The following is a 24,785-nucleotide window of genomic DNA, read 5'->3' on the forward strand; positions in this document are numbered from 1 at the left end:
ATAATACAAGATCTCGAAGGGAAAATATCTATAAAATGGGCAATTCTAGGAAACTCCCACTTGTAGCATGTCAGTTACCAAGATCGGTCTATACAAAGTTGTTATACAGCGGATAAAAGGAAACGGATACTTTAGCCCATCCAACACCATTAAAATGTCTCTAGTTATTCAAGAATACGTTTCTCATGAATCACTTCGTATGTTTGGATCTCATCGCCAACGGCGAAGTCAGTCCAACCCTCGAATGCCATACCGCACTCTGAACCCTTTCGCATCTCCGTCACGTCCTTTTTCACGTTCTTTAGAGAAGATAGAGTGCCTAAAAAGTATATCAGTTAGTAAGCTGCGATTAGGGGTATAGATGCAAAAAAAAAAAAAGAAGAAGAACCCTACCATCATAGATGACCTTCTTTCCTCTCAACACTCTCACTTTGTGAGGGCGATGAATGACGCCATTTCGGACTTTGCATCCGGCGACCGGGGTGGTTCGTTTGCCTTTGAGTTTAATTTCGAATATTTCACCGATCTCTGCTTCTCCAGACACGCGCTGTATGACAGTAGGGGGTAAATGTTCGCTCAATTTCATTTTCACGTCATCAATCAGCTCATAGATAATGTTATGGTTCAAGATATTGACTCCCTCGGCAACGGCAAGTTTCATGATATCTAAATCAACAGGCTGGTTGAAAGATATAACGTCCGCGTTTGCAGCGGAGGCAAGTCGGATATCTGAATCTCCAATTTTGCCAACCCCAAATCGGAGAATTTTGGCATATACTTCGTTATTTCCAATAGCCGAGACAGAGTTGACAATCGCTTCCGCGGAACCAGAAACGTCAGCCTTAACGATGAATGGGATAGGTTCGGGGCCGCTCTTGTCGGCGGTTTTATCTGCTATATCGCTATTCTCTTCTTGTGCTGCTTGTAGTTGCCGTTGTTCACGCACCTGCCGGCGGGATTGATTGATTGCTTCGATATCACCGCCTAAACGCTGTATTTCTTCTTTGTTAAGCCTTAGCTCAACAACATCTTTTGCACGTTGCTCATCCGGAGCTTGTAACGCTTCAGATCCGGCTACTGGCTGATCTTTCCAACCATCAACTTCCACAGGTGTTCCTGGCAGAGCCTCTGTAACCTGTACACCGGCTTCATTGCGCAGAGTTCGGATCTTAGCCCATGAAGTCCCAGCGACAATAACGTCGCCTGGTCGGAGTGTTCCTTGGCGTACGAGTACCGTTGCGGCCCGGCCACCCTTCTTGGTTGCTGCTTCAATAATCCAGCCCTCAAAGTTACATTCCTGCTCAGCTCGAAGGTCTAACATCTCGGCCTGTGTAATCACCGCCTCTTCCAATTTCAACATGCCTTGTCCGGTTTTCCCACTAACCCCAATTGCTTGAACGTCGCCGCCATAATCCTCAACGCTAATGTTATGACGGGCCAAATCTTGTTTGACTCTTTCGATATCAGCGCCTTCTTTATCAATCTTGTTGATTGCAACGATGATGGGGACACCTGCGCCCTTTGCATGTTTTATAGCTTCAATTGTTTGAGGCTTGACGCTGTCATCAGCTGCAACAACCAAAATAACAATATCAGTGACATCAGCTCCTCGTTTTCGCATTTCAAGGAAAGCGGCATGGCCAGGAGTGTCTAAGAACGTGATTTGTTTCCCAGAAGGCATAGAGACAGAAAATGCGCCAATATGTTGAGTGATTCCTCCATGTTCAGTTGCCACGATAGACGTTTCTCGAAGGTAATCCAAAAGAGTGGTCTTTCCATGGTCGACGTGGCCCATTATAGTAACAACTGGCGGCCTTGGAGGTAGGCTAGATGTGTCCTCAGGAGCCGGGGCTGCAACCAGATCTATATCGTTAGATTCGATAACAGGTTCGAAATTAAACTCAGTAGCAATCAACCCGGCAGTTTCAGAATCGAGGACATGGTCATCCGTCACGTCATCAAATCCAAGCTGCCGTAGACGTTGGAGAAACTTGGGACGGCGGACATTCATGGCGTCTGCCAGGCTCCCAATGGCAATGAAATCCGGAAGCACAATAGGGGTTAAGGCATCATTTTCCTGAACACGCTGTGCGCCTCTCTTTTTCTCTTGCTTCCGCTTACGTCGATTAGTGCCATATTCTTCGTCTAGCTCTAAATCATCCTCATATTTCGCGTTTCGCCGGTTTGGCTTGCTTTTGAATTCGGCGAAGTCATCCTCCAAAGCCGCACGTCTACCCTTCCGTTTTCGGGGTTTAAATAAGGCATCATCGTCCTCATCTTGGTACTGCATTGGATCCTTTGTTTCCTCATTTTTCCCACGATTGCGCTGGGAAAAGGACTGAGGGGTCGATGAACTCTTGTTGGTAGGAATATCTAGACCCATGTCGTCCCATATGGGTTTAGATACGACAGAACGCCTCCCAGCCGGCTGTACTACGCCTGGCTGCTGAGGGGGAGACTTGTCTGGCTGCTGAGAGAGAGACCTGTCTGGCTGCTGAGGGAGCGACCTAAATCCAGACAATCCCCATGTATCATCGGCGCCAAAGGTTTCCTTTTGAGAGCCCCAGCTATGACCTGGCTGCTGAGGGAGAGACCTAAATCCAGACAATCCCCATGTATCATCGGCGCCAAAGGTCTCCTTTTGAAAGCCCCAGCTATGACCTGGCTGCTGCTTTGGGGGGCTTTGAAATTGGGATGGGCCCCATGGCCCTTTGGGATTCATAAAGGGGGTCAACTTGCTAGTGGCTGGTCTATAATCATTCACCGGAGGCGCGCCGAAGACGAATTCTGGCCGCCGTATTTTGAAAGATCGAGACGACCTGGGACCTTTCCACGATTCCTGTGAATCTGCGTGGGGTCCATCGTTGGAGCTAGAGTTTAATGGGTGGTGCCTGCCCGCAGCCTGTCCGGGGGAGCGTTGTTGCCTAGACCAGGGCTGGTCGGTTTGGTCTCTTGCATTCTCAGTCTTCCAATCCTTCGACTGATCTCTAGGCAACGGTATCGAGGTAGCGGGTGACGGTGCACCGGTCAGAAATCTCGTTATACGAAAAGGTGAGCGGCGTCCGGGCTTGGAAGTAGTGTTTATTTCTGACGGTGTTCCGTGTTGTCCGGCCAGTTGAGGAGGTACTGACGGTTCCAGGTATCTCACTATTTGCCTCATTTCACAGTTCACACAAAGAATAGATTTCATCGCATTAATTTTTTGGCAGTTGGTACACTTCCATGTCTGTGTCTGTGCGGCCGTGATTCTGTCCTGTATACCATCCTTCATATATTATTAGCTAAAGGAACTATTGTCTGTGACCTCAGCCCGAAATGTATAGGAGTTCAGAGTGCTCACTCCACGTGTCTCTCGCGAGGGATGCGGTGACTGTTGCTGGCCCTGCTTTGCTAAAAGGGCTTCTCGCTGCTTCAATTCAGCTGCCGTAATAGTCACTGATGCACCGAACGAAGGCGCGCCCCATCCACGCCCAAACCCTTGTCCTGCAGGTTGAGGCTTATCCTTGGAGTCATTGTTGTCCGGTGCGCCTGTGCCTTTAGAACTCGAACTTAGCTGTCGCCTCTGCCGCCTGAGTAGCTCATGGTTGCCGATACGCTCTAAAGACAGCCTGCCCGGAGAGCAGCAGTATCGACACCGAAGGCCCTAAGCATGGATCCGTCAGCAACTCACAATTGTGCCAGATGGGCAAATCCAGCCAGTGTCTCACCTTCAATATTGACTGCCGGCGCATCCTTTCACTCTAGCATCTCGTTTGCGATGCTGTCAGCTTCGTGCTATTTATCCAACGCGGTATCAAATAATCTACAGAAGGCTGTTAACTTTTGGTCAGGGAACTTTTTGGTGCCAAGACTTTATTCCGGCCCGAGGTAACTCCGAGATATAAAGTTCGCTTACTTAAGATCTGCTTACTTAAGATCTGCTTACTTAAGATCTGCTTACTTAAGATCTGCTTATCGCGCCATAGATAACCCGTGCTTACATAATTCCTCCCGCCATCGGATTTCCCTCCGCCTTTTGCCTTTTCAGGTTCTGTCGGCGTTTTCTCGACTCACGACGGTGCGGGCTTGTTCAATTGGGCGAGGGCAGTGTTTTTCATTCAATCTTTGTGTTGATATTTGTTAGCAGACAGATAATCGTTGACTCTTTGACTCACTCTCTCTTCCCCGCTTGCAGCTGTAGCTTTACCCCGGTTTAATCGGCCGTCGGAGAAATACAGCACAATGGCCGCCGAACACCAGGTAGAAGTGGAGGATTCCATGCAAACCGTCAAGAATTTAGCATCTGGAGCTGTAGGAGGCATAGCACAGGTTCTTCTCGGTTGGTTCCTTGTTCTGCCGCTGGGATTGCCCATATACTGACAAATTACTTCATAGGCCAGCCGTTCGGTATGAGACTGCACCCCTGGCGAGAAACATAGCGATAAAATCATCGGCTAAGTTATAATATTCTAGACATTGTCAAGGTTCGATTACAGACGACGACACAATACTCCAATGCATTGGATTGTGCCACAAAGATCTTTGCGAAGGAGGGTCCATTTGCGTTTTACAAAGGAACTCTGACCCCATTACTAGGTATCGGTGCTTGTGTACGCTCATCTTTCCCTTGTCGTACGTATCTGGATCCAACGCTAATAGCATATCTACACAGGTCAGCGTCCAATTCGGTGCATTCCATGAAGCACGCCGACAATTCGAAAAGCTGAATGCTCAGAAAGGGAAACAGGATACCAGCCTATCCTACCCACAATATTATATGTCCGGTGCCTTTGCGGGAATTGTCAACTCTTCAATCTCAGGTCCAATCGAACATGTTCGAATCAGACTTCAAACACAGCCTCACGGCGAAGGAAGGCTATACAATGGCCCGTTGGATTGTATAAAGAAGCTCTCGTCGCAGGGAGGAGTGTTCAATGGCCTGTATAGAGGAGAAGCGGTCACAATTCTTCGTGAAGCGCAAGCTTATGGAATGTGGTTCCTTTCCTTTGAGTACATGATGGACTGGGAAGCTAAGCGAACCAACACCAAACGCGAAGATATTTCGGCCCTGAAAATTGCAGGATACGGTGGCTTGGCCGGCGAGGTGCTTTGGCTGTCTAGTTATCCATTTGACGTCGTCAAGAGTAAAATGCAGAGCGACGGATTTGGAGAGCAACAGAGGTACAAGAGCATGCGAGATTGTTTCAGGCAGATTCTTGCACAGGAGGGTATGCGAGGATTCGTGAAGGGCATTGCTCCAACCCTCCTAAGGGCGGGGCCAGTTTCAGCGGGCACTTTCGCGGCGTGAGTGTTACAACAGTTCACAAACTCCTTTTGAAAAAGCATTTTGCTAACAGGGCTATTTAGTTTCGAACTTACCAAGAGAGCTCTCGGATAGAGCATGCATTTCACTCAATGTTTGTTTACACCCTGTGGCACCTTGGGTTTACTGGGCTTGAGATATTGCTTTTACAGTTTCAACAATCACTGTGCGATTATATATGCTTGTTGCCTTCCAGATACCCTACTAGATTTGTTTGTGTATCTCTACATATATGATAGATAGACGTTTTCCTTTTGGGAACTATCTTGGAGCGGCTGCACTGGTATGACCCAATACTTACTGTCATTTCACTCGATATATGTTCGCGTCATTCTTGCGCCAAAAAAGTTATTAATAGATTGAAGACTACAGAGCTACAGTGTAGATCAACAGTGTTAAGATCATATTAGTATGCAGTTAAATTAGCCATAGAATACTTACTTAATGGGGCGCTGTCCATTTTATATTCGGTGCATTTCGAATAAAGTCATAGTATTTGTAACGAGCTATAGAACCCTTCCTTCTTGCCTCTTCCACAATGTCGGTGCTGCCAAGCAGCACTTTAACGCCTCTATCGTAGTAAAGGCACATTTCCCGTTGGGTCTGAATCTGTGTCACCATCTTGCTCATGCCTTTCTATCGGATCGTCGATAATCCCTCGTTTTGCGTAAGCATAGAAGCCACACAACATTAGAAGTATGTGTTCCCCACTACCTGTGATAAAATAATTGATCCAGCCACTGGCAGCATATATATAGCGACTTGATAAATCTTCCCACCCAGACTGAAATCGAATAGCAAAGGATAACGCTAGAAAGAAGTATATAATACTTTGTATGGCTAGAGAGAGGATACTTAGACTTCCAACCTTCTTTAGAGCCACTGTATGATAAATTTGAGGTATGAAGGCAATAGGATTAAGTACCGCAGCAATAACTTTGGTAATAAGTGGCCATATCAGAAGGAATCGGTATCCTAATAATGACGTCGTCAGAGGAATCTTGTAAAGGAGAGTTGAGGTTAGTAACATAAAGTTGGAAAATATAACAAAAATAATAGCGGCCCTCGTCAACTTATTTGAATAGCGCTTTGGGCTACCCCTTTGACCATTTAGAGAGTCACTAGTTGAAGCTATAGTGATTCGATGCTGATAGTAAGGCAGGGAAAAGAAGAATCTAAATTAAAAATTCTTAGCTAATTATATTGAATTTCGTATTAAACTAGAGGCCACTTACATCATTTGCGCACAAGCCCAATCTGCCATAGACTGCCAGTGCCATACCATCTCCATGAAGCATCGACCATCAGAGTACTGCGTTTCACAGAGGTAAACTACCTGCCATACTGGCACTAGCAGGAGCAGGTTAGCAGCGTTCGCGCTTGTGGTGATAGCCCGTATAACAAGAAAGAAAAACGAAATTCCATCGGCGTTCTGACGTTTTCTGATCTTAATATATTGTGGGACGTATGCAAGAGGGATTGCCGATAAAAGCAGGCTGTCTAGACGGTTAACATTTTGATTGAACGAGCGCGTCTCAAGGGAGAGCTTACAAATTTAAAATAGAGCTCAGTGTTGAAGAATACCTGTCAATTTGGATATTGACCATTGATATGAATTTTATCGGATGCATGGTGAGAGATATAATGATGTCAGTAAGTAATAATTCGTATGAATGGGAATTCAAAAGAAGAACAAGACGGGCTGAGGGTGGGCCAGAGGTGAACTGTGATCACATGGACTCGGACCTTTGTGGAAGTGGCGGTCGTATCCAAAGGCTCCGGCGGAAAGAGCAGAAGACGATCAAGAGATATCCCAGGGCCCCATATCAGTTACCCCTGCTCCATACTGTGCTAATAAACACTAGGCTTGCAATTATCATCGACTGGGCCAAAAATGGCGTTTTCATGGCGTCAAAAAGCATTCATGCATAAGTCTTGGCACAAAACTCGTGGCCAAAAGAGTTAAAATAAGGTTGTGCGCAGGTGGAAAGTCAACTTTAAATTGTTGCTCCACCATAAGGACGACGAACTTGTTTACGGGACGGCGACATCGACTCTTCTTCTCTTTCGCGCCTTGTTTTGTACATGGCACGGATAGTCAGGGAAACCGCTACATGATATTTGAGTAACTGGGAAGGGGGTTACATGGTATTTGGCTGAATACGAGCGTGATTAAACCATTATCTGCTCTGGCGTTTCACTGATGATTGTATGCACTTATGACATAAACGACGTTAAGCTGGAGACGCTGCAGTACGACAGCCGTATAAAATGCAGATCATAGAATATAAACGCTACTCGTATCATGGGAGGAGTTTATTAAAGGTCAAAGGTCAAAGCTGGCCGGCCCGCGATCAGATGTACACTGAAAAACGGGTAATTAAGGATGAAATACGGAGTACAACCAGAGTAATAATAGGGGCCTTTCAAGTGAGTGAATCTTCGAATAAAAGCAAGTAAAACATATCGTGACGACTAGGCTTGTCCACCATATGCGAGAGGAACGGGCAGTCCGCAGGAGCAAATTCTAGCAAACGAATGTACGATAAAAACCATCGGGGACAGGCCTGGGTTTAAAAAAAAAAAAAGTTTCGCGATTGCCCTAAACACTAGCATCAGCCCATGAACTCGAGCGGCACCATATTTTCAAAAATACCAATGTATTAGAATAAAAAATCATCAGGTATACATACCTGTAGATCGCACATGTAGTGTGTGGAACTACGAGAACACCTCAACGTTTTTGTTTCACAGCTTCGTTAATGCGTCCCTCGTTTGTAGTATTTCCGTTACCAGTTAGCCAGGCTGCGACAAAATCCTTTCCAACGCTGTCCTCTTCTTCTGGGGGTAAGTCCACCCTCTCAGCCAATAATTCCGCGATATTATTCAACATCCGATTAATATTTTGAACGTCTTGAGCGCTTGCGATTACGGTCCCTTCTGCGTAAGCTGGAGAATTCATGGGAGTGGCGGTAGGGGTAGCACATCCGGGAGAAGGAATCGGCACAGGCGGCGGAGGTGTAGGTCTGGGCACCTGGTAAGGCTGATATCTTTCTGACGTGGGCTTTTTACGCTCATATGTTTCAACTTCTGTGACGTATTTCTTCACAGCTTCCTGGAGCAATTTGGAGACTGGTTTGGATGGCCTGACATGAGACTCGCGTGCCAGAGCTTGGATACGCTCTAGGTCGCCCCGGAATTGCGAGGGAACGACGTGGCAGGGCTTGTTGTCTTCTGCACACTGAGAACACTTTGACAAAGGGTCGGCCAGTGGGCATTGTAGCATGGAAGCCTCTGCTAGACGTTTGCTGCACGTTAGACACATAGGTCGGGGTACCGGAGCCGATTCGGCAAGCCTCTTAGCCTCCGCCTCGTAGATAAGATCCTGATCACCGTAGCCTAGCTCCATCATATAGTTCTCACGTATGATCCGATCTAGGAAGGCCGGTAGACAAGAAAAAAAAAGAAACGCTTGAACTAGTATCAATTGAATGTGTAGGGGGCCGTGTGTCGTTTCCAGCATGAAATCCTGGGTCACTCCTGCTACTTATAAGCTATATTAGAAAACCTGCACTTTATGACGTGTTTAGAAAAGGAAGTCAGTTTAGAAAGGAAGTCAATGGGTTCTCCGCGGATGCAATGCTTGTGAGTTTGGGGGTACAGGCCTGGTCCCCTGCGTGCGATTTATGGTTCGATGGATGGCGAGGCCCTCGAACCATTATCCAACTGTTTTGTCGAACTGAGGGCTGTCGAGACGCGCTGCCAGGGGACGCAACCAAATTGGGCCTTTGGATTCGGCTCGGAAAAGTAAGCGTCCAGGAGGGAAATAAGCCGTAGTTGTATATCCAGTAGTAAATAGAATCAAAGATAATAACATATTAAAAAAAGGGAATGCTATTGTACATTGCTAGCTCGGAAAGCAAGAAACCGTCTGGCCCTAATGCCGTCCATCCGCTCGCGTTTTTAGGTCGACAAGTCTATAAGGTATTTCTCCTCTGGCCGACTGTTCCAAGCGCTTCCTCTGTCCGTCTTCTCCAGCTCTCCCCAATACACCTGCGATGACGCTTATGCATCGGGGACTATCATCATTGGCAGGAATTGGGTAGGTAACACGAGTAGCATCCGCGTCGGTATCGATAACTCCGATGGTAGGAATGTTCATACCGGCACATTCTTGGAGCAGAGGCTCGTTCTCGAGTGGATTAAAGCATACGACCAAGTCTGGTTTTAACGGTGCCCTATTAGGGTCTCGTTTTTGGAATTCTCCGTGCCGAACGTTTCTATCTATTGCATCAACGAGTTTCACTTCGCATCTACGCAAGATTTGCAGAGAGTTGGTGAGAGCTCCTGGGATCCAGCGGTCAAACACGTGGCAAGCCTGTGCTAGCTCTGCCGCACGCACGACGGCTCGTTTATGGCCCTTCCTCGTTCCGACAAATAAGATAAGACCCCCTACTCGAGCGACTTCCTCGACGACCTTGGCTGCGCGTCGTAAATAGGCTGCAGTTGCATCAAGCGAGATTATGTGGACACCCTCACGAATACCATGTATATATCCTGAATTTCCGGGATTCCAGAGCGAGGTCGAGTGTCCAATATGTGCCTGTGATGCGAGAAGGAGTTCAAGTGTGATATCAGAGGCTCGGGGAGGATGAGCTATCAGGTTGTCGGGTCTGTAAGCGGCTCGAACCTCAGAACCGAGTCGCTTCATTTGTCTCTCTATCCAAATGAAAGTAAGATTAGCGAACATTCCCGAACGGATATTCTCCTCTTCTAACGTGGATTCCACAGAAAAAAAAAAATTGGCTATCCTCGTACGTACTTGCAGCTACACTGGTTTGGTATTCGTCCCATCCTGGTGGAACATGATCTTCTGGAACTTCCTCTTCCAATTGTGCTATTTCACTGGTTTTTAATTCATCTGCTGAGGCGGTTTGGGTTGGAACTTGGCTGGATAAAAATCTGGACTGAACGAAAGGTTGTCGGGGGCATTGAAGGAAGGCTCGCCCTGCATGCAAATGGGCGGTTAGTCTCTCAATTAAAACAGAGCAGCTAGGAAGCTGATAAAAACTTACCCTGCCTTACGGCCAGACGTCGTAATATCATCTTTGTCGTTATCGGTTTGTCTGTCCTTGCAGGGAGAGAAACCGGGGGAGTGAAGGGCTCGATGAGAACCTGAGATTTCCGATTACATAAGCAGCCTTACCAAACCATCAGGCTCAACGACATTTTTTGGAGAATAGAAGGGGCTGATGAACGACAACAAGCTAATCCACGGCGAGGATCAGAGACTCTACGGCGCAAGTGGATAATTTTCAAGCGGACAGGTGTGTCTAGAGCCCTGGGATACAATGACTATCCAGAATTACAGGCTTTAAACGGCCTACTCTGCTAGGAGATGAAGTTGTGAAGATGCGGTGTGCACCCTTCACCTCGATATTCAATGCTACAGGTTCACAGTATATATACGTCAAGATAAAACATTTTTCTGATTGAGGGCCGTGATAACTGACAATGATAGTCTATAACGTGCTAATAAACCCCGGCATAAAACATAACCAACCGCTATTAATGTCCAAAAAAAGGAAAGGAAAGGAATCACAAAAGTCTTAGGTATCCAGATTCGTCACGCGCTTCCCTTCAATATGACCCATAAACGCCGCTATAACACCGTCCTTCTCGAATATACTCGGCCATGTCGGTATGTCGGGCTGATAAAGAGTGTGTCTCGCGCCATCCCATGCTAGCGAATATGCCAGCGCCTGCACACCACACGTCCACTCTTCATAGAGCGGGGATATATATATATATATATATATTTCCTCCGATATTATCCCACCATCACTAGCTTCAAGCTACCTCCGAGGACAACAGGAAGCCAACCTTTAAAGAGAATATGAGGACAGCCAATGGCACTCCAACCTTTTCCAGCCCTAGGGTATTGTCCGAATCTATTCTCCACACCTCAAGGAAGAGCAGGCTTGGGAGCCGCGGGTTTTTGCGTTTCAGAGCCTTCAAGGCTGTTAATCTCGTTATCAAGATCAGCAATTTCCTTGAGATCGCTATCTTCGAGCTTTTCCGGCTCATCTGCCGATGTAGGAACATTAGGCAGTTGAGGCTCCTGTTGTTCGTTGGCCACCCTTTGCTGTCCCTTCTGCCCAGCGGGTACCTTCTGGTTCTCAACGGTGTTGGGCACTGGGATATTAGGCTTTTGCTGTTGCCTGGGTTGCTGCTGTTGGCGGGGTTGCTGTGGCTGTAGCGGTTGCTGCGGCTGCTGTTGCTGTGGTTGCTGCTGTTGCTGTGGTTGCTGCTGTTGCTGTGGTGGTTGCTGCTGCTGTTGTGGTGGTGGTTGCTGCTGCTGCTGTGGTGGTGGTTGCTGCTGCTGCTGTGGTGGTGGCTGCTGCTGGGGAGTATTAGGAGATATGGGCTGCTCCTGGGTCTGTGGCTGCTGGGGCGTATCCTGAGTCGGTGGTTGCTGTGGCACTTCAGGGAGCGGCGGCTGGTCCTTGGGTTGCTCGGCAGGTACCTCAGGCAGTCCAGGCTGATTCCATTTTGGCACTTCAGGTATCTTAGGCGGCGGGTTGTCGACTTCAAGCTTTGCCAGAGCGATTTTCTTAGCCTGCTCTTCTGGCGTCAGCTCCTTGAAGGCAGCCGTATTTTTGTCCCACTCTTCAACGCAACCACGGTCCCAGTTACATTTCTCTACCTCGCCATATACAGGATGGTTGAAACGGGGATGGTTCTTAGGCCATTCGGACGCGTGGTAGTGATGCTTGACAAGCGCGGCACGCGCATTATGGTTCCCAGAGTCTGAGTGGCCCTGTCCGGCAGCGAATGCCTCAACGGTCAGAACAAGGAAACCACCGACAAGCTTAGATTCATGCATATCGTGGAATCTATCCCAGGTCACAGGCTCGCCGGCAGACTCGCTCATTTCTTGCAAGATCGCGGAGGTGAAAGCTGAGGGACCAGTCCCGCTTATCACTTCGTCAAAGTCGAGCACGATCTCCGAGATAGGCTTTCCTTGTTTCTTTGCAACTCCATTGAGCCACTTGAGGATGTTGTCGACAAGTCTCATCATGACTGGAAGTCTGGGTTTGCACATGAATGTCCATTGACAGAAAGACTTCGACTTCTGGCCCAAGATTGCATGATCGCTGAAACTGGGCTCGTCAATCTCAACGCTGACGACCATGTTGATGTCCCTCTCGTTATATCGTTCTGGGATGAATCGCTTGATTGGTCTAATTGCTTCAACGTCGATGTCGGTGTAGACTCCGCCGTCGACATACATGACAAGATACCTAAGCAGGTCGGCTTTGATAATCTTTGCGGTGAGTGCTCGGTATGTGTCCACGATGTCTGGTCGGTTGAACCCTTCCGGGCCAAAATGTGTTTCGACATAATACATGTCGTTCTGGTCCGTCAAGACTTCATATCGGTACTCTGGGTTCTTCGACACCCAGCTCTTTGCAGTGTCGAGGTCTCGTTTCTCGAAATCTAGGGGATCGACCTTCCATGTCTGCCATATTTTTCGTGGGAACCGCTCCATTGTGGAAGCGATGCTCTGTGGGCGCTCGCTCTTCGAATCGGTGAAAGCACCAGCAACTGAGAGGTAGATAAGAATGATCGTGCAGGAGATGCATCCCAGGAGGGCTCTCCTCATCTGCCGCGGCAGGAACCCTCCGAATTTCGGTGCTATGGACTTGATGGCCCCCATTGTGTGGTCTATCGTTGCACGAAAACTCGAGGGAGTGCGATACAGAGAAGGAGAGAGAGGCTTCATGGTGATTTTTTAAGAACTAGCGGCTATCCCATGTGCGGGGGGAGGGGGGAGTTCACAAGTTAAAGATGAATACCTGGGGGTCCAAGAATCAAGTAAGCGGACTCCGTCAGCGTATCCACGGTCGAATTCCGACCACAAAAAAGTGCCGTTTTTTGGATTTATGGCCGAGAAGCTGTTGATATTCTTCCGCTTGTATGGCGAGGGATAAGCTCAATTAGACTAACTGAAAAGTTTGGAAGGCAAAAAGCGAAAACCGAGTGGAGCCAAAAGTCAAACCATGTACCAAGGGAAGTCAATCTCCACATAGCAGGGATGGATACCACGCCCTCCCTGGCAGCTCCGGGGATACCTTGTCGCCTCTCGGCCAGGGCAAGGGGGTCCGAGACTGTACAAAACTACATCCCGGCATGTGAACCCCTTACACTAAGTCAGTCGATCTGGCACTCCTCGGCATTTTCCGAGCAGCCTGTGATTATTTTCTTTTTACTTTTCGTTGCTTTTTTTTTTTGGCGCTGAAACTGCTACTCAATCTATACGTCACTACAACTTTTTCAACCGTTCTCCACTCCTGGACATCGATCGAGCAAGGGTTTGCGCGGGAAACCCATTTGACGCCTCCGCATTCTCTTTTAATCTTGATCAAGATATCTCCCCCTCTCCACGCCCCAGCTGCGAGCCCGGTCGACCGCTAGGGAAATTACTTCAACATTTCGACGGAGGACAAAACGGCTGTGGGAAAAGATGTCTGCCTTACCTGGAAACATATTGGAGAAGCAGTACTGGCAGGAGCCGACGACGGAGTCGAAGCAATCGCGGCTTGCTCGTGGCATAAGATGGTTTCTTGACATCGTGCGGCCGTCCGTTCTGACGGTAAAAGGCCGGCGGAAGCAGATGGGACGGACAAGCTATCTCGACGGGCTCAGAGGATTTGCGGCCCTGCTGGTTTATATCGGCCACCATGAGCTCTGGGCACACGATGCGAAATCCCAGAACCCGATATTCGAGAATGCTTTCGGATACGACAAAAAACACTACTTCGTTGCGCTGCCTGGAATCCGGACATTTTTCTCTGGTGGTCACTTTGCCGTGAGCGTCTTCTTCGTTCTGTCGGGCTATGTGCTGTCCGTGAAAGCTCTGAGTTTGATACACGCGGGCGATTATATCAAGCTGTCAGATACCCTATCCTCCGCACTATTTCGACGATGGCTACGACTCTACCTCCCCGTTATGGGCACGACATTCATATACATGACCATATGGCATCTGTTTGGAATAACGGCAGTTCCGGACGCCCAGGGGAGCTACAAGGATGAGCTGTGGAAGTGGTACTGCGAGATGAAGAACTTCAGCTTCATCTTCAGAACCGGAGGGGAGCCCTGGTTCCATTACAACTTTCACGCATGGTCGATTCCAGTCGAATTCAAAGGCTCAATTGTTATCTACACCGCCCTTCTAGCCTTCTCAAAGGCCTCCAGGAACGCCCGCCTGCTATGCGAGATTGGCCTGTTCGTCTACTTCATGTACATTGCAGACGGTGCGTTGTGCGCCATGTTCGTCGCCGGCATGCATCTTTGCGACCTCGATTTGCTTGCGGAAAGCAACAACCTCCCGAAATTTTTCTACCGCCTACAACCGTACAAGGAAACGATCTTTTACAGCCTTTTCGTCATCAGCATGTATCTTGGCGGCTGCCCTTCCCACAGCTTCGATGTCGAGCTTCTACGGCATTCACCCGGCTGGAACTGGCTCTCCTACCTAAAGCCACAGGCTGTTTTTGATTTTAAATGGTTCTATCTATTCTGGGCAGCCATATGCCTCGTCTCATCCATTTCACGCATACGCCCTCTCCAGAGCTTCTTCGAGCTCAGATTCAACCAGTATCTTGGCCGCGTCTCGTTCGCCCTCTACCTCGTTCACGGACCCGTTCTCTGGATCCTGGGCGACCGACTCTACACCGCAGTGGGCTGGGTGAAGGATTCACACCACAAAACCATCCCGGGCTGGATCAACCGTTTCCCTTTGCCCACCACGAAGGGACCCCTAGGCCTTGAAGTTGGCTTCCTTGCTCCACAGCTTATTCTCCTGCCGCTCACACTCTGGCTAGCGGAGATTGTAACCAAGCTTTTCGATGGTCCCAGTGTGAAATTTGCCCAGTGGGCGTACGCCAGGACCCTCCCTCCATCAGCCAAAGCGATGTGAAATGTTTTTCCCGTTCTCCTTTGCTTTTTTCTATTTTTTCTATTTGGTGTTCCCATATTCTATTGCATCCCTCCCGCGTCTATTAGATTTCAGTTTCACATGTTCATAGCGTTGGTTACGAATCCAGGATCATAATGTTGTATATAGAGATCTTCCAGGTGCCCCGAACCGAAATGAACTTTGGGTCTGCAGGCGCCGCGCCTTCGTGCAAATTATATATCGATTCAGTAACAAGTCCGAGAGGCTGTCTGGGATAAATTGCTTTTTTTCCCGCCTTATCCACTGGCGATCAAGTCCATCGTTGCTAGCTCAGGCCATCAACCCGCTGCTACATCGCAGAAGGTTGGCAGGCTTGCGGAACCCCTAGCTCGTATCCAACACTTGGAGGCTCCAATTGGCCTCGTGGAACTGACTCCATCTGCGAACCACACCTCGGACCAAAGAAGCGCACGTAATATGCCTTGGATTTTAAGTCTGGAGGAAAAGTTTCTGGTTTTGAGTGTTTCGAGGGGACATCAGACGGTTTTTGCCTGTGACGGCGGTTTCGTGCAAGACGGTGATAAACCCCGTAATCTCAAACAGCTGGACCAGAAACTACTCTCTTCTCCCTTCGATCTATCCAGCGATGTGAAGCCATCTTCGCGACCTGCTCAAAGGCAATGTTGGTTCGCGGGCTCAAGCGACTTTTCCTCCCGGTAGCGTCCTTCTTGCTGCTCACCTTCGTGGTCGCCACCTATTTTGGGAGCTCGAGAGGTGCCGGATGGTCTCTCCGCGGCGGGCTGGGCTCGCTGCCGTTCGATCGCGACTCTTCGAGCGGGAGAGACGTCTCGCAGACTCACCATGAGGTCTTCTCGGTGTCGAGGGCGGACAAGAAATTCTTCACGATCAAGTTCGGGGAGCTGGAGGCGACAAATCCCAGCATCATCCCTCATCCATCATTGAACGACACATGGATCATTACCGCACAGCATATGAGTCGCGGTGCCGTGAAGGACACCGTCTGGTTCGCTGAACTGGTGTGTAACGCGGCCTTCAACAAGAATGGCCAGCTCGAGTGCCTCAGTCCGCCGATGAATATGCCCATCGCCGCGACTATCGGAGATCGCACGAAGTGTACGGGCGAGCTGGCCTTCTTCGCTCTCAATATCGGTCCTCACGATGCCCGAGTGTTCTACGGGCCCAGGTTTCCGCTTACCATCTACGGTTCGAACTCGATGTTCACCTGCTTCGGACAGTGGGTGCTTGATTTCAGGATGCTGATGGACTGGGGATACGAGCATTTCTTCCAGAACGAGTTCAGGACGCCGACGGAGATTCAGCGGCCGTCGGCGTACGGCGCCATCGAGAAGAACTGGTTCATGTTCTGGGATCTGAACGGCCAGATGTACGCTCACTACGACGTTGCGCCCAAGCGTGTCTTCGCAAAGCTGGAGTACAATGGCTCTGTCGGACAGGACCTGGCTCCCTTGGCTGCTGCTCAGGATAGCAAATGCATGCAGAAATATATGCCCTCTGTCGGCCCAAAGCTGGAATCTATCCACCAGGCTACAAACTCCCTGGCCGTCACGCTCTGTAACCGATCGGACCCCAAGTGCAAACCTGACGAAAACAACACTTTCGTACTCACCATCTTCCAACACAAGAGCTTTCACGCCTTCCACAGCGTGTACGAGCCGTACGCCATGCTCTTCCGACAGAGCGCTCCCTTTGAGGTATACGGCATCTCATCAAAACCGATCTGGATACACGGCCGTGGCAAGGAAGGCCAAGGTAAAAAGCCGCCTGGTCTTACCCCAGAGGAAGTGCAGACGTGGAACCAAACAGAGATGTTCTACATCACCTCCATAAGCTGGAAAACCCATGGCCAAAAGTATCACGGCTACAGCGATGACGTGTTATTTATTTCTTTCGGAATCGAGGACGAGACCACGGCCGGGATTGATGTTCTAGCCAGTGATCTCCTGCAGGGCTTGGGTCTCTGTTCTATTGCATGATACGAGGTGTCTGCCAGGTTCGGGCTGGGGCCAGCATACATAGATTAGGCCGGAGTTACTTGATACCAATTTGACGTTTCATCGCCGGTGTTCATCTTAGATCCTGTGTTATAGGCTACGATAATATATGTAAACAATATCCAGGTTTATTATTAAACACAGTACCGTGCATTTCCTATCTCCCAATCGCCAGTTGCACCACCAGAGCACGGCTGCGCCCATGCGAGACCCGAAAAAACAGGACAAAATGATTTCCCGTCATACAGAGCACGGAGCCCATATATTCAGCCGCCGGCTATTCCACAGCGTCACCTTGGGAATCGTACTCCGTATGACAGTTTGTTCCACTGCAGGCGCAGGAAAGGAACCCATGAACCCCCCTCTCCCCAAGTCAAGACGTCTGTATAAATCCCTTATCCTAACTGATGTGGCGTGATCTCACGATCTCGATCCCTCTAGCTGATACGAACAAATGCTTATCCTTGAGACGGGAAATAGAAGATCGAAAAGGCTAACATTAATTATTGACCCCTGGATCGGCGAAATGCCCCATTCCCGCTCCCGTACAAAAAATTTCTTCAAGCCATCCAGCCGCCGATCGACTTGTCGTTTTTCGTACATCGAAGCGGTAAATATGCAAGATAGTCCAGGTTCTGGATACCTATCATCGGGGAACGTTGAAGACTCCACCGTCTAGCTCTTTGCTGAAGGAATTTTGATAGTTTCAGCCATCATCTTCATGATCTCCGGTGTCTGTCTTTTCAAGTGGACCGCCGAAAGTCCGATGAGCGGTCCTCAATTGAAAAATAAAAGGCAAGAGAAATCCTGCGTGGCTGCAGATTATTAGATATTTTTGATCTCCGGTTGATCTATCGGAGCCAGACGTGGTTGCGCTAGAATGAACGGAGAATGTTCGTCTTCTGGACTGTGGTTGGCGAAATCTTCACCGCAATCCACTGGTACGGGAATATTCTATTTGATGCGAGGAAAACCCCCCTCGGACCATGGAATATATATATCCCCATTGGTAGCCGACAGCCGTCAGCCCTACGGCCAAGGATGAGGCGAGATACAGGTTCCAGGGGAACGGTTTAGTCAGGGCAGCTGTCGTGGCGATTGATGACTTCAATTTCTTTAAAGAGATAGATAACAATTAATCAATACAATATATATCATGAGAGGAAACTGGTACTGGGGACAATATTCATAGGTCGTTAAGTTTAACGCAGAAAATTGTAAAAAGCATACATAGGAAATAATATCCATATTATCGAAAGCAAGGCAAGTTATATCAGTATCAGCACAAAAGAGAATCATACAGGCATGTCATCGGCTCGCGTGGTTTTGCCCCTCCGCATCCACCCCCGCGATTATCTCCATTCTTCAAATATCTGGTTAACGGCACCGCTTAATGCTTTCCGCCAAACATGGAGCCGCCCTGGCTGCCGTGGCCGCTTCCGTGTTTCTTGAGTTTCTCCTCAGCAAAGTGGCCAGCGATGGCTCCTCCGATGGCTCCGAGGATACCGTGGTTGGCTTTGCTGCCGAGGAATCCACCGGAAACACCACCGGCTAGGGCACCTCCGATTCCACGCTCGCCTTCTTGGGCACCGCCTGGAGCACCTTGGTCTCTGTGTTCGCAAAGAGCAACGTTAGAAGTGTGTTTCATGTAAGGATAGGAGATGTGGCGAGAAGGACGACGGGACTCTGTGCTTACCCTGGTTGGCCGTGGCCCTGCTGCTGACCTTGCCAGTTGGAGTCATAGCCCTGCTGTTGCTGGTGTGACTGTTGGTTGTAGCCGCTCTGGTCATAGCCGCCATGCTGCTGCTGGCCGTAGCCCTGCTGAGGTTGTCCCTGGTTGTAACCTTGGTTGTACTGGTCGTTGTGGCCTTGGTTATAACCTTGCTGCTGCTGGTCGTAACCTTGCTGCTGGTTGTAACCGCCCTGCTGCTGGCCGTAGCCTTGTTGTTGGCCGTAGCCTTGTTGCTGGTAGCCCTGCTGGTTGTTGTAGTCGTTGTAGCCGGACATTTTGATGGATGTGGAGTCTGAAACTGTAGATACTGGTGTTCAAGGACGTTCTATAAGCGACGATGTGTCTAGGATGAGATGTAGTTGTAATGATGATGGAAGGATAGGATGGAAATAGATGGAGGAGGGAAGGGACCCCGCCTTAAGTATAAAATCGGATGACCTTGCCCCGCTAGTCAGCTCAGGTGTAGAATAGCCCATGATGTCCTATTACGTAGGCCTATTATTAGAGTCACAGCAATTTGATCCTCTGGGGTTTTTATGCGCAGCAAATCCCTGGCTCCCAGTCCAGCATGCAGGTGTTGCGGTGCCATCCCAGTATAGACGAACGTTGCTCGCCGAGGACTCCATATGGTGATGCCATACTCCAGATTGCAGCCACACGCACCGTAATCGCCCGTCTAAGCCCATTCCCATTCGTCAACAGCATATCCACTCTGGCGATACTCAGCTGGATACGATGAGCAAAGCCTCGCCAAGCTGTGTTTGGGCGGTAGTTTAACACCGGATATTCCGTGCAATGCTGTACCTCGTTTGTGCCGGTATCCCTTTGACTGTGCCGCTCGTTACAACATGCTGCATTGGCTGAATATTCCCTGAATATTAGTCGAATATAGAAAAGCCTTGGAGCTTCAGGTGCGTTAGGTAAGGTATTCTGCATGCCCCTCTATACCCTGCCCCTCTCACTGTAACCGGGAGCAAGGAGGATTAGGGAGCAAGATACCACTTGTCCGTTTCCACCCCTCCAGAAAAAAAATTTTAAGGCTCATGCTACCAAATGGTGTGAAGGAACACTGCTTAATCAGTCAAGCCACTCGATGACTCTATCAGCTGAGTTTATCGTGTGCCGTGGAGGCGTATGTACTGGAATTCAACCAAAGTCACACCCGTAGTTGGCAAGATGAAGGCATATTCCATCCGAATACTCCCGCCTGGCGCACCATGATGCCGTACCGAGTTTAGCATACGCGCGGTGCAGGGTTTCTTTGTTGCTGTTGAGGATGAAGTTTTGATCCCCCTCAGCCTCCTATCCCTGTCCAAGCCTCGATGGTGGCTGGTTACGCTTAACTGCATGCACAGCCGCGGCAGCGCCACGATGATGCTTAGCTATTGGATCGCATATTCGACTGTGTTCAAGGTGCGGAGTCTCATGATGCGGATAGAACAAGCTTCTAGATCGCTTCAGGGCAAACATAGCGCCGTTATGGAGTTAAGTCTGCTGAAGAGAAAGCTCCAACTGTGGCCGAACTGTTCCTTGGTCATGTGATTTGACTATTCTGTCTGTATATCAGCAACAGGCTAGGACAAGTCAACCGGGCACTAATATAGAATTGGCCGCTGTTCTGTACATTCGCAGTGATCAGATAGTCTGGGGTGCTCCCGTCCTATCCTCTTTGAAACTGCATGGGCGGCATCTCGTTAACTTATGACAGATTTGGGGGCTGTTTCGCCTCTCGCGTTCGTCTCAACCAGTCGATTTAGCCATTCTTTTAGCTCCCTGCATGCGCATTGGGATCTAAGTCTCTAACGCTGGTCAGTTACGGGACAAATTTCTCGGTAGAGAAGACACGCTTGGGAAGCCAGGCTCCATGGCCGTTATTCCGAAAGCCCGTTGTTTGATACGAACCGTTGGAGGGAGATATTAGATTTTGCGCGTACTTAGTCCCCAGCGTCAAGATTCCACGTCAAACGCGTACGGTGTGATAGAGAGGTGCATGGAGTAACAGAGAGCTCACTGGCCTCAGTTGTAGAGACAGTCGTAGCTGTAGACGGGAGCAGAGTTGGGAGAACCACGGATCACTTCGTTGTAGCCGCAGCTGCCGTCAATTAGACACTATCAACGTCCTCGAGCAGCATTTAACATCAGTGTCCAAATATAATTAAATAATCAAATCTTGAGTCTGTACTCTGTAAACAGCTTCCTTTATCTTCGGCTGCGCTTTCATTGGGCTAGGGCGGTGAGCCCCACTGCAAGCAAAAGGTCAGCGCCAAGATTTCTTCCCACCGTTCGGATTTCGAAATATTTTCTCCAATTCTGCATCCAAGCTGTTAGCGACTTTTATCGTGAGCGTTTTCTGTTTCAGTTATTGTAATTATGGCAGATAGTTTAGAGGTAAGATAGCTCCATCCTTTGTCAAGGTCGCCTGCTAATTTTCTATGTGTTTAGGACCGCCTACGAGGCCATGCGAGCGCGTTTGACGGGTTGCTATCGCTCATTCCGGCAAAGTATTATTATGGAGACGACAACAGCGTACGTTCATACTTGAGGCAGAGATTTATACGTTCGAGATATTGGTCTTCAGGAAACGAGTGCTGACGTCTTGGTTGGGAATGCAGGAACAATGGCAGCGAAAGAAGCAGACCAAGGAGCAGGCAAGGGACGCAAAGAGGGCCAAGCTAGACCCTGAGTCTTCAAAATCAGCAAAGGACGTAATGGATGACAATGCTCGAAAGAGGAAACGAGGAAAGGATAAGGATGAGGTGCAGGATCTCGACGGGTCTCCCTCAGAGGAAGAGCCGCTGGGCTCAGAAAAGCCGAGGGAAGGCCTGAAGCGGGGGGACTCTAAACCGAAGAAACAAAAGAAAGCCACTGGTTCAGCAGATGCAGCAGACCAAGAAGCCAAGGCAGATGATGCCAGACAGCAGGAGAAAAGAGATAAAAAGGCAGCAAAGCAGGAGATGCTCAAACAAAAAGCAGCCGAAAAGCGGGAGAAGCGGAAGGAGAAAGTGATGGCGCTTAAGGCTGCGAAGAGAGAACAGCAAGCCAGTGTAGAAGCCTCCGCTAAGATATCAGAGCCAAATCCAGACGAAGCGGCCGAAAAGCCATCGTCAGTGCAGAAACCTACAAAGTCTAAGAAACAACCTGCTGCCAAAGCCGCCAAAAAATCTTCAGAAAGCGATGATGAAGTGGAGGATATAGCTATAGAAGGATTCTCTGCTGAAGCCCTACAAGTCCATGCAGACCATGAATCAACAGCTCCAACATCTCCCAACAACGCATCAGACCCGTCCAACGCCCCCTCTGGCAGCTCCTCCGTCTCCTCCATCGTCCCGCCTACTGAATCATCTAAATCCAAGTCAACCACCAACGGCACTGAAAAACAATCCCCGCAATCCAAAAAGCCTCAATGTACACCCGAGCAACTAAAAGAGAGACTGCAGAAGCGACTTGATGAACTTCGTGCTGCCCGCCACGCTGACGGCGTCAATGGAAAGCCAGCCAAGAACAGACAAGAACTCATTGAAGGCCGAAGGCAGCGTGAAGAAGCCCGCCGCACACAAAAGAAGGAACAACGACAAAAGGATAGAGAAGAGGAACAGCGACTTCGAGATGAAGCTATCTCCAAACGATTCTCATCCAAGGGCCCAGGATCCCTCCTCTCCTCGCCCGGTTCACCAGCCGACTCGATAACATCTATACCAAACAACTTCTCCTTTGGACGAATAGTCTTCGCCGATGGTCAGCAAGTGGACGCCAGCATGACTGGACTCCGAGATACAGCCAAGAAGCGTGGTCCCCAGGATGCAACAACTGCACTCAAAGCAGCAGAATCCAAGAAGGCCCGACTTGCCGCCCTCGACGAGGAGAAACGCGCCGACATCGAGGAGAAGGATATGTGGCTCAATGCGAAGAAGAGAGCACATGGAGAACGCGTCAAAGACGACGTATCATTGCTGAAAAAGGCATTGAGCAGAAAAGAAGGGATCAAGAAGCGAAGCGAGAAACAGTGGAAGGAGAGGATAGAAGGTGTTGCCAAGGGTAAGGAAATCAGACAATCCAAGCGAGAGGAAAATCTACGGAAACGAAAGGAGGGCAAGGGTGCCAAGGGTGGGAAGAAGGTGACGAAGAGCAAAGGCAAAGCCAGGCCTGGGTTTGAAGGGAGCTTCAAGTCCAAGAAGAAGTAGATGATGTTAACCCTTTTGCATTGCTCTATTCCCTCCGTGTTCTTTTTATATTCGGTCATGCCTTCTTTTGTACTATGGAGTTTTACAAGTGGGATATATCCACTTGGGAGGGAAACATAATTGATCTATTGGTCTATGGCGATTTATTTTACCTGTCTAGTTAGCTGAGCTTAGCCTACATGCAGTCTGTACATGATTTATATCTCCATTAGTCTGGTAAAGGAGAAGAAGTATGCTCGAGGTATTTATATACGTAGATAACAATGTTGTATACAAGGACAGAATTCATGCAAATCTCCCACCTGTATTTCCACAAGCCATTTATTTTATCAATGATATACACAACGCTCAGTTGGATTGATTTAGACCACTCTTGACATAAGAACGAGCAAGTCTGAGGAGTCCATTCTACAGGAACAAAAAAAAGAAAAGGGAAATAAATACTAAAGAGAGATATCAAGAAAGGAAAGGAGTAGGAAGCGCTTCCGAGGGGGTGTTTTTATCTATATGGAGCATCTGCTCTGGCAGCGGCCGCGAGTTCCGGCTCCCACTTATCACCGTTCGCCAATAGTTTCTCCTTGTTGTACAATAGCTCTTCTCTGGTTTCAGTGGCATATTCGGCGTTCGGCGCTATATTGGACGTTAGTTATAACCCCCTCCTGCGGAATATGAACCATCTCGAGGAGAAACGACTTACATTCAACAATCGCATCTACAGGACAACTCTCCTGGCAGAACCCACAGTAGATACACTTGGTCATGTCAATATCGTATCTGGTCGTTCGTCGACTTCCATCCACACGTTCTTCAGCTTCGATTGTGATGGCCTGGGCGGGACAGATGGCTTCGCAGAGTTTACAGGCGATGCATCGTTCTTCTCCGGAGGGATATCGACGGAGAGCGTGCTCGCCACGGAAGCGGGGGGAGATGGGACCTTTCTCGAAGGGATAGTAGATTGTGTATCTATTCAATGGTCAGCCTGGCCCCATTACACGCACACCAAGTTGCTATTCGAGCAGCATTTCATTGTTTTATATGCGATATAACCCGTAGGAAACGTGGTACATACGGAGGTCTGAAGAACTGCTCCAGCACGACGTACATCCCCCGGAAAAGCTCCGCCATCAAAAAGTACTTGGTAGCTCTATCCAGCGAGGTCTCGTCCTGCTGGTCCCATCGCTTTGGAGGAGGAAGACGGAAGCCCGCTGGCGGGGGCCCGGCGGGTGTGGCAGCTCTCAATGCGGATGTCGAGAAGGCGAGGGCCGACGTTGGTGCGGCGCGCAGGACCGCTGACGGGCTGGTGAGAGCGTAAGAAGGGCCCAGCGGAAACGGCGCTCTGTAGGCCAGCAGCCTGGCGGCAGGCCTTGACGAAACCATGGTGCGCGGTGGTGCAATTGATCTGTTTTCCGGTGTCCGGTCGTGATGCTGGAGGTTGGTTTTTGATGTTCGAAAAGGTCATATTGTTCACGTGGTCGCTGATTGGCCCGCGGAACGCCAAAACAAGCAACTTTCGGACAACTTCAACGCTGAAAAACTGCGAGCTTCCTATATAAAAAAAACTCGATAGCACCAG

At 49.1% G+C, this 24,785-nt stretch overlaps 8 protein-coding genes across 8 annotated transcripts; 3 read left to right on the forward strand and 5 right to left on the reverse strand.

Annotated features, from left to right (window-relative positions):
• Window positions 1–164: 164 nt before the first annotated feature.
• On the reverse strand, window positions 165–3,160 carry GIQ15_00510 (translation initiation factor IF-2; the record flags this gene model as incomplete). The annotated part of the gene is made up of 2 exons (XM_033547927.1): window positions 165–319; window positions 394–3,160. The coding sequence occupies 2 exons, from the start codon at window positions 3,158–3,160 to the stop codon at window positions 165–167; spliced, it is 2,922 nt and encodes a 973-aa protein (XP_033408878.1).
• A 4,876-nt stretch (window positions 3,161–8,036) lies between these two features.
• Window positions 8,037–8,714, reverse strand: GIQ15_00511 (uncharacterized protein; the record flags this gene model as incomplete). Its single annotated transcript, XM_033547928.1, has 1 exon — window positions 8,037–8,714. One exon carries the CDS (start codon window positions 8,712–8,714, stop codon window positions 8,037–8,039), a length of 678 nt encoding a protein of 225 aa, XP_033408879.1.
• Window positions 8,715–11,267: 2,553 nt separating this feature from the next.
• Window positions 11,268–13,022, reverse strand: GIQ15_00512 (initiation-specific alpha-1,6-mannosyltransferase; the record flags this gene model as incomplete). The annotated part of the gene is made up of 2 exons (XM_033547929.1): window positions 11,268–11,474; window positions 11,829–13,022. The coding sequence occupies 2 exons, from the start codon at window positions 13,020–13,022 to the stop codon at window positions 11,268–11,270; spliced, it is 1,401 nt and encodes a 466-aa protein (XP_033408880.1).
• An 807-nt stretch (window positions 13,023–13,829) lies between these two features.
• GIQ15_00513 (uncharacterized protein) lies at window positions 13,830–15,287 on the forward strand (the record flags this gene model as incomplete). The annotated part of the gene is made up of 1 exon (XM_033547930.1): window positions 13,830–15,287. The coding sequence occupies one exon, from the start codon at window positions 13,830–13,832 to the stop codon at window positions 15,285–15,287; it is 1,458 nt and encodes a 485-aa protein (XP_033408881.1).
• Window positions 15,288–15,946: 659 nt separating this feature from the next.
• On the forward strand, window positions 15,947–17,281 carry GIQ15_00514 (uncharacterized protein; the record flags this gene model as incomplete). The annotated part of the gene is made up of 1 exon (XM_033547931.1): window positions 15,947–17,281. One exon carries the CDS (start codon window positions 15,947–15,949, stop codon window positions 17,279–17,281), a length of 1,335 nt encoding a protein of 444 aa, XP_033408882.1.
• A 1,408-nt stretch (window positions 17,282–18,689) lies between these two features.
• Window positions 18,690–19,306, reverse strand: GIQ15_00515 (uncharacterized protein; the record flags this gene model as incomplete). Its single annotated transcript, XM_033547932.1, has 2 exons — window positions 18,690–18,909; window positions 18,996–19,306. 2 exons carry the CDS (start codon window positions 19,304–19,306, stop codon window positions 18,690–18,692), a joined length of 531 nt encoding a protein of 176 aa, XP_033408883.1.
• Window positions 19,307–21,401: 2,095 nt separating this feature from the next.
• On the forward strand, window positions 21,402–23,212 carry GIQ15_00516 (uncharacterized protein; the record flags this gene model as incomplete). The annotated part of the gene is made up of 3 exons (XM_033547933.1): window positions 21,402–21,419; window positions 21,474–21,557; window positions 21,644–23,212. 3 exons carry the CDS (start codon window positions 21,402–21,404, stop codon window positions 23,210–23,212), a joined length of 1,671 nt encoding a protein of 556 aa, XP_033408884.1.
• A 499-nt stretch (window positions 23,213–23,711) lies between these two features.
• Window positions 23,712–24,589, reverse strand: GIQ15_00517 (NADH-ubiquinone oxidoreductase 23 kDa subunit; the record flags this gene model as incomplete). Its single annotated transcript, XM_033547934.1, has 3 exons — window positions 23,712–23,842; window positions 23,910–24,175; window positions 24,282–24,589. 3 exons carry the CDS (start codon window positions 24,587–24,589, stop codon window positions 23,712–23,714), a joined length of 705 nt encoding a protein of 234 aa, XP_033408885.1.
• Window positions 24,590–24,785: the final 196 nt, after the last annotated feature.

This window comes from Arthroderma uncinatum (genome assembly GCF_011692745.1).
Source record: "Arthroderma uncinatum strain CBS 119779 chromosome Unknown scaffold1, whole genome shotgun sequence".
Classification (NCBI taxonomy): domain Eukaryota; kingdom Fungi; phylum Ascomycota; class Eurotiomycetes; order Onygenales; family Arthrodermataceae; genus Arthroderma; species Arthroderma uncinatum.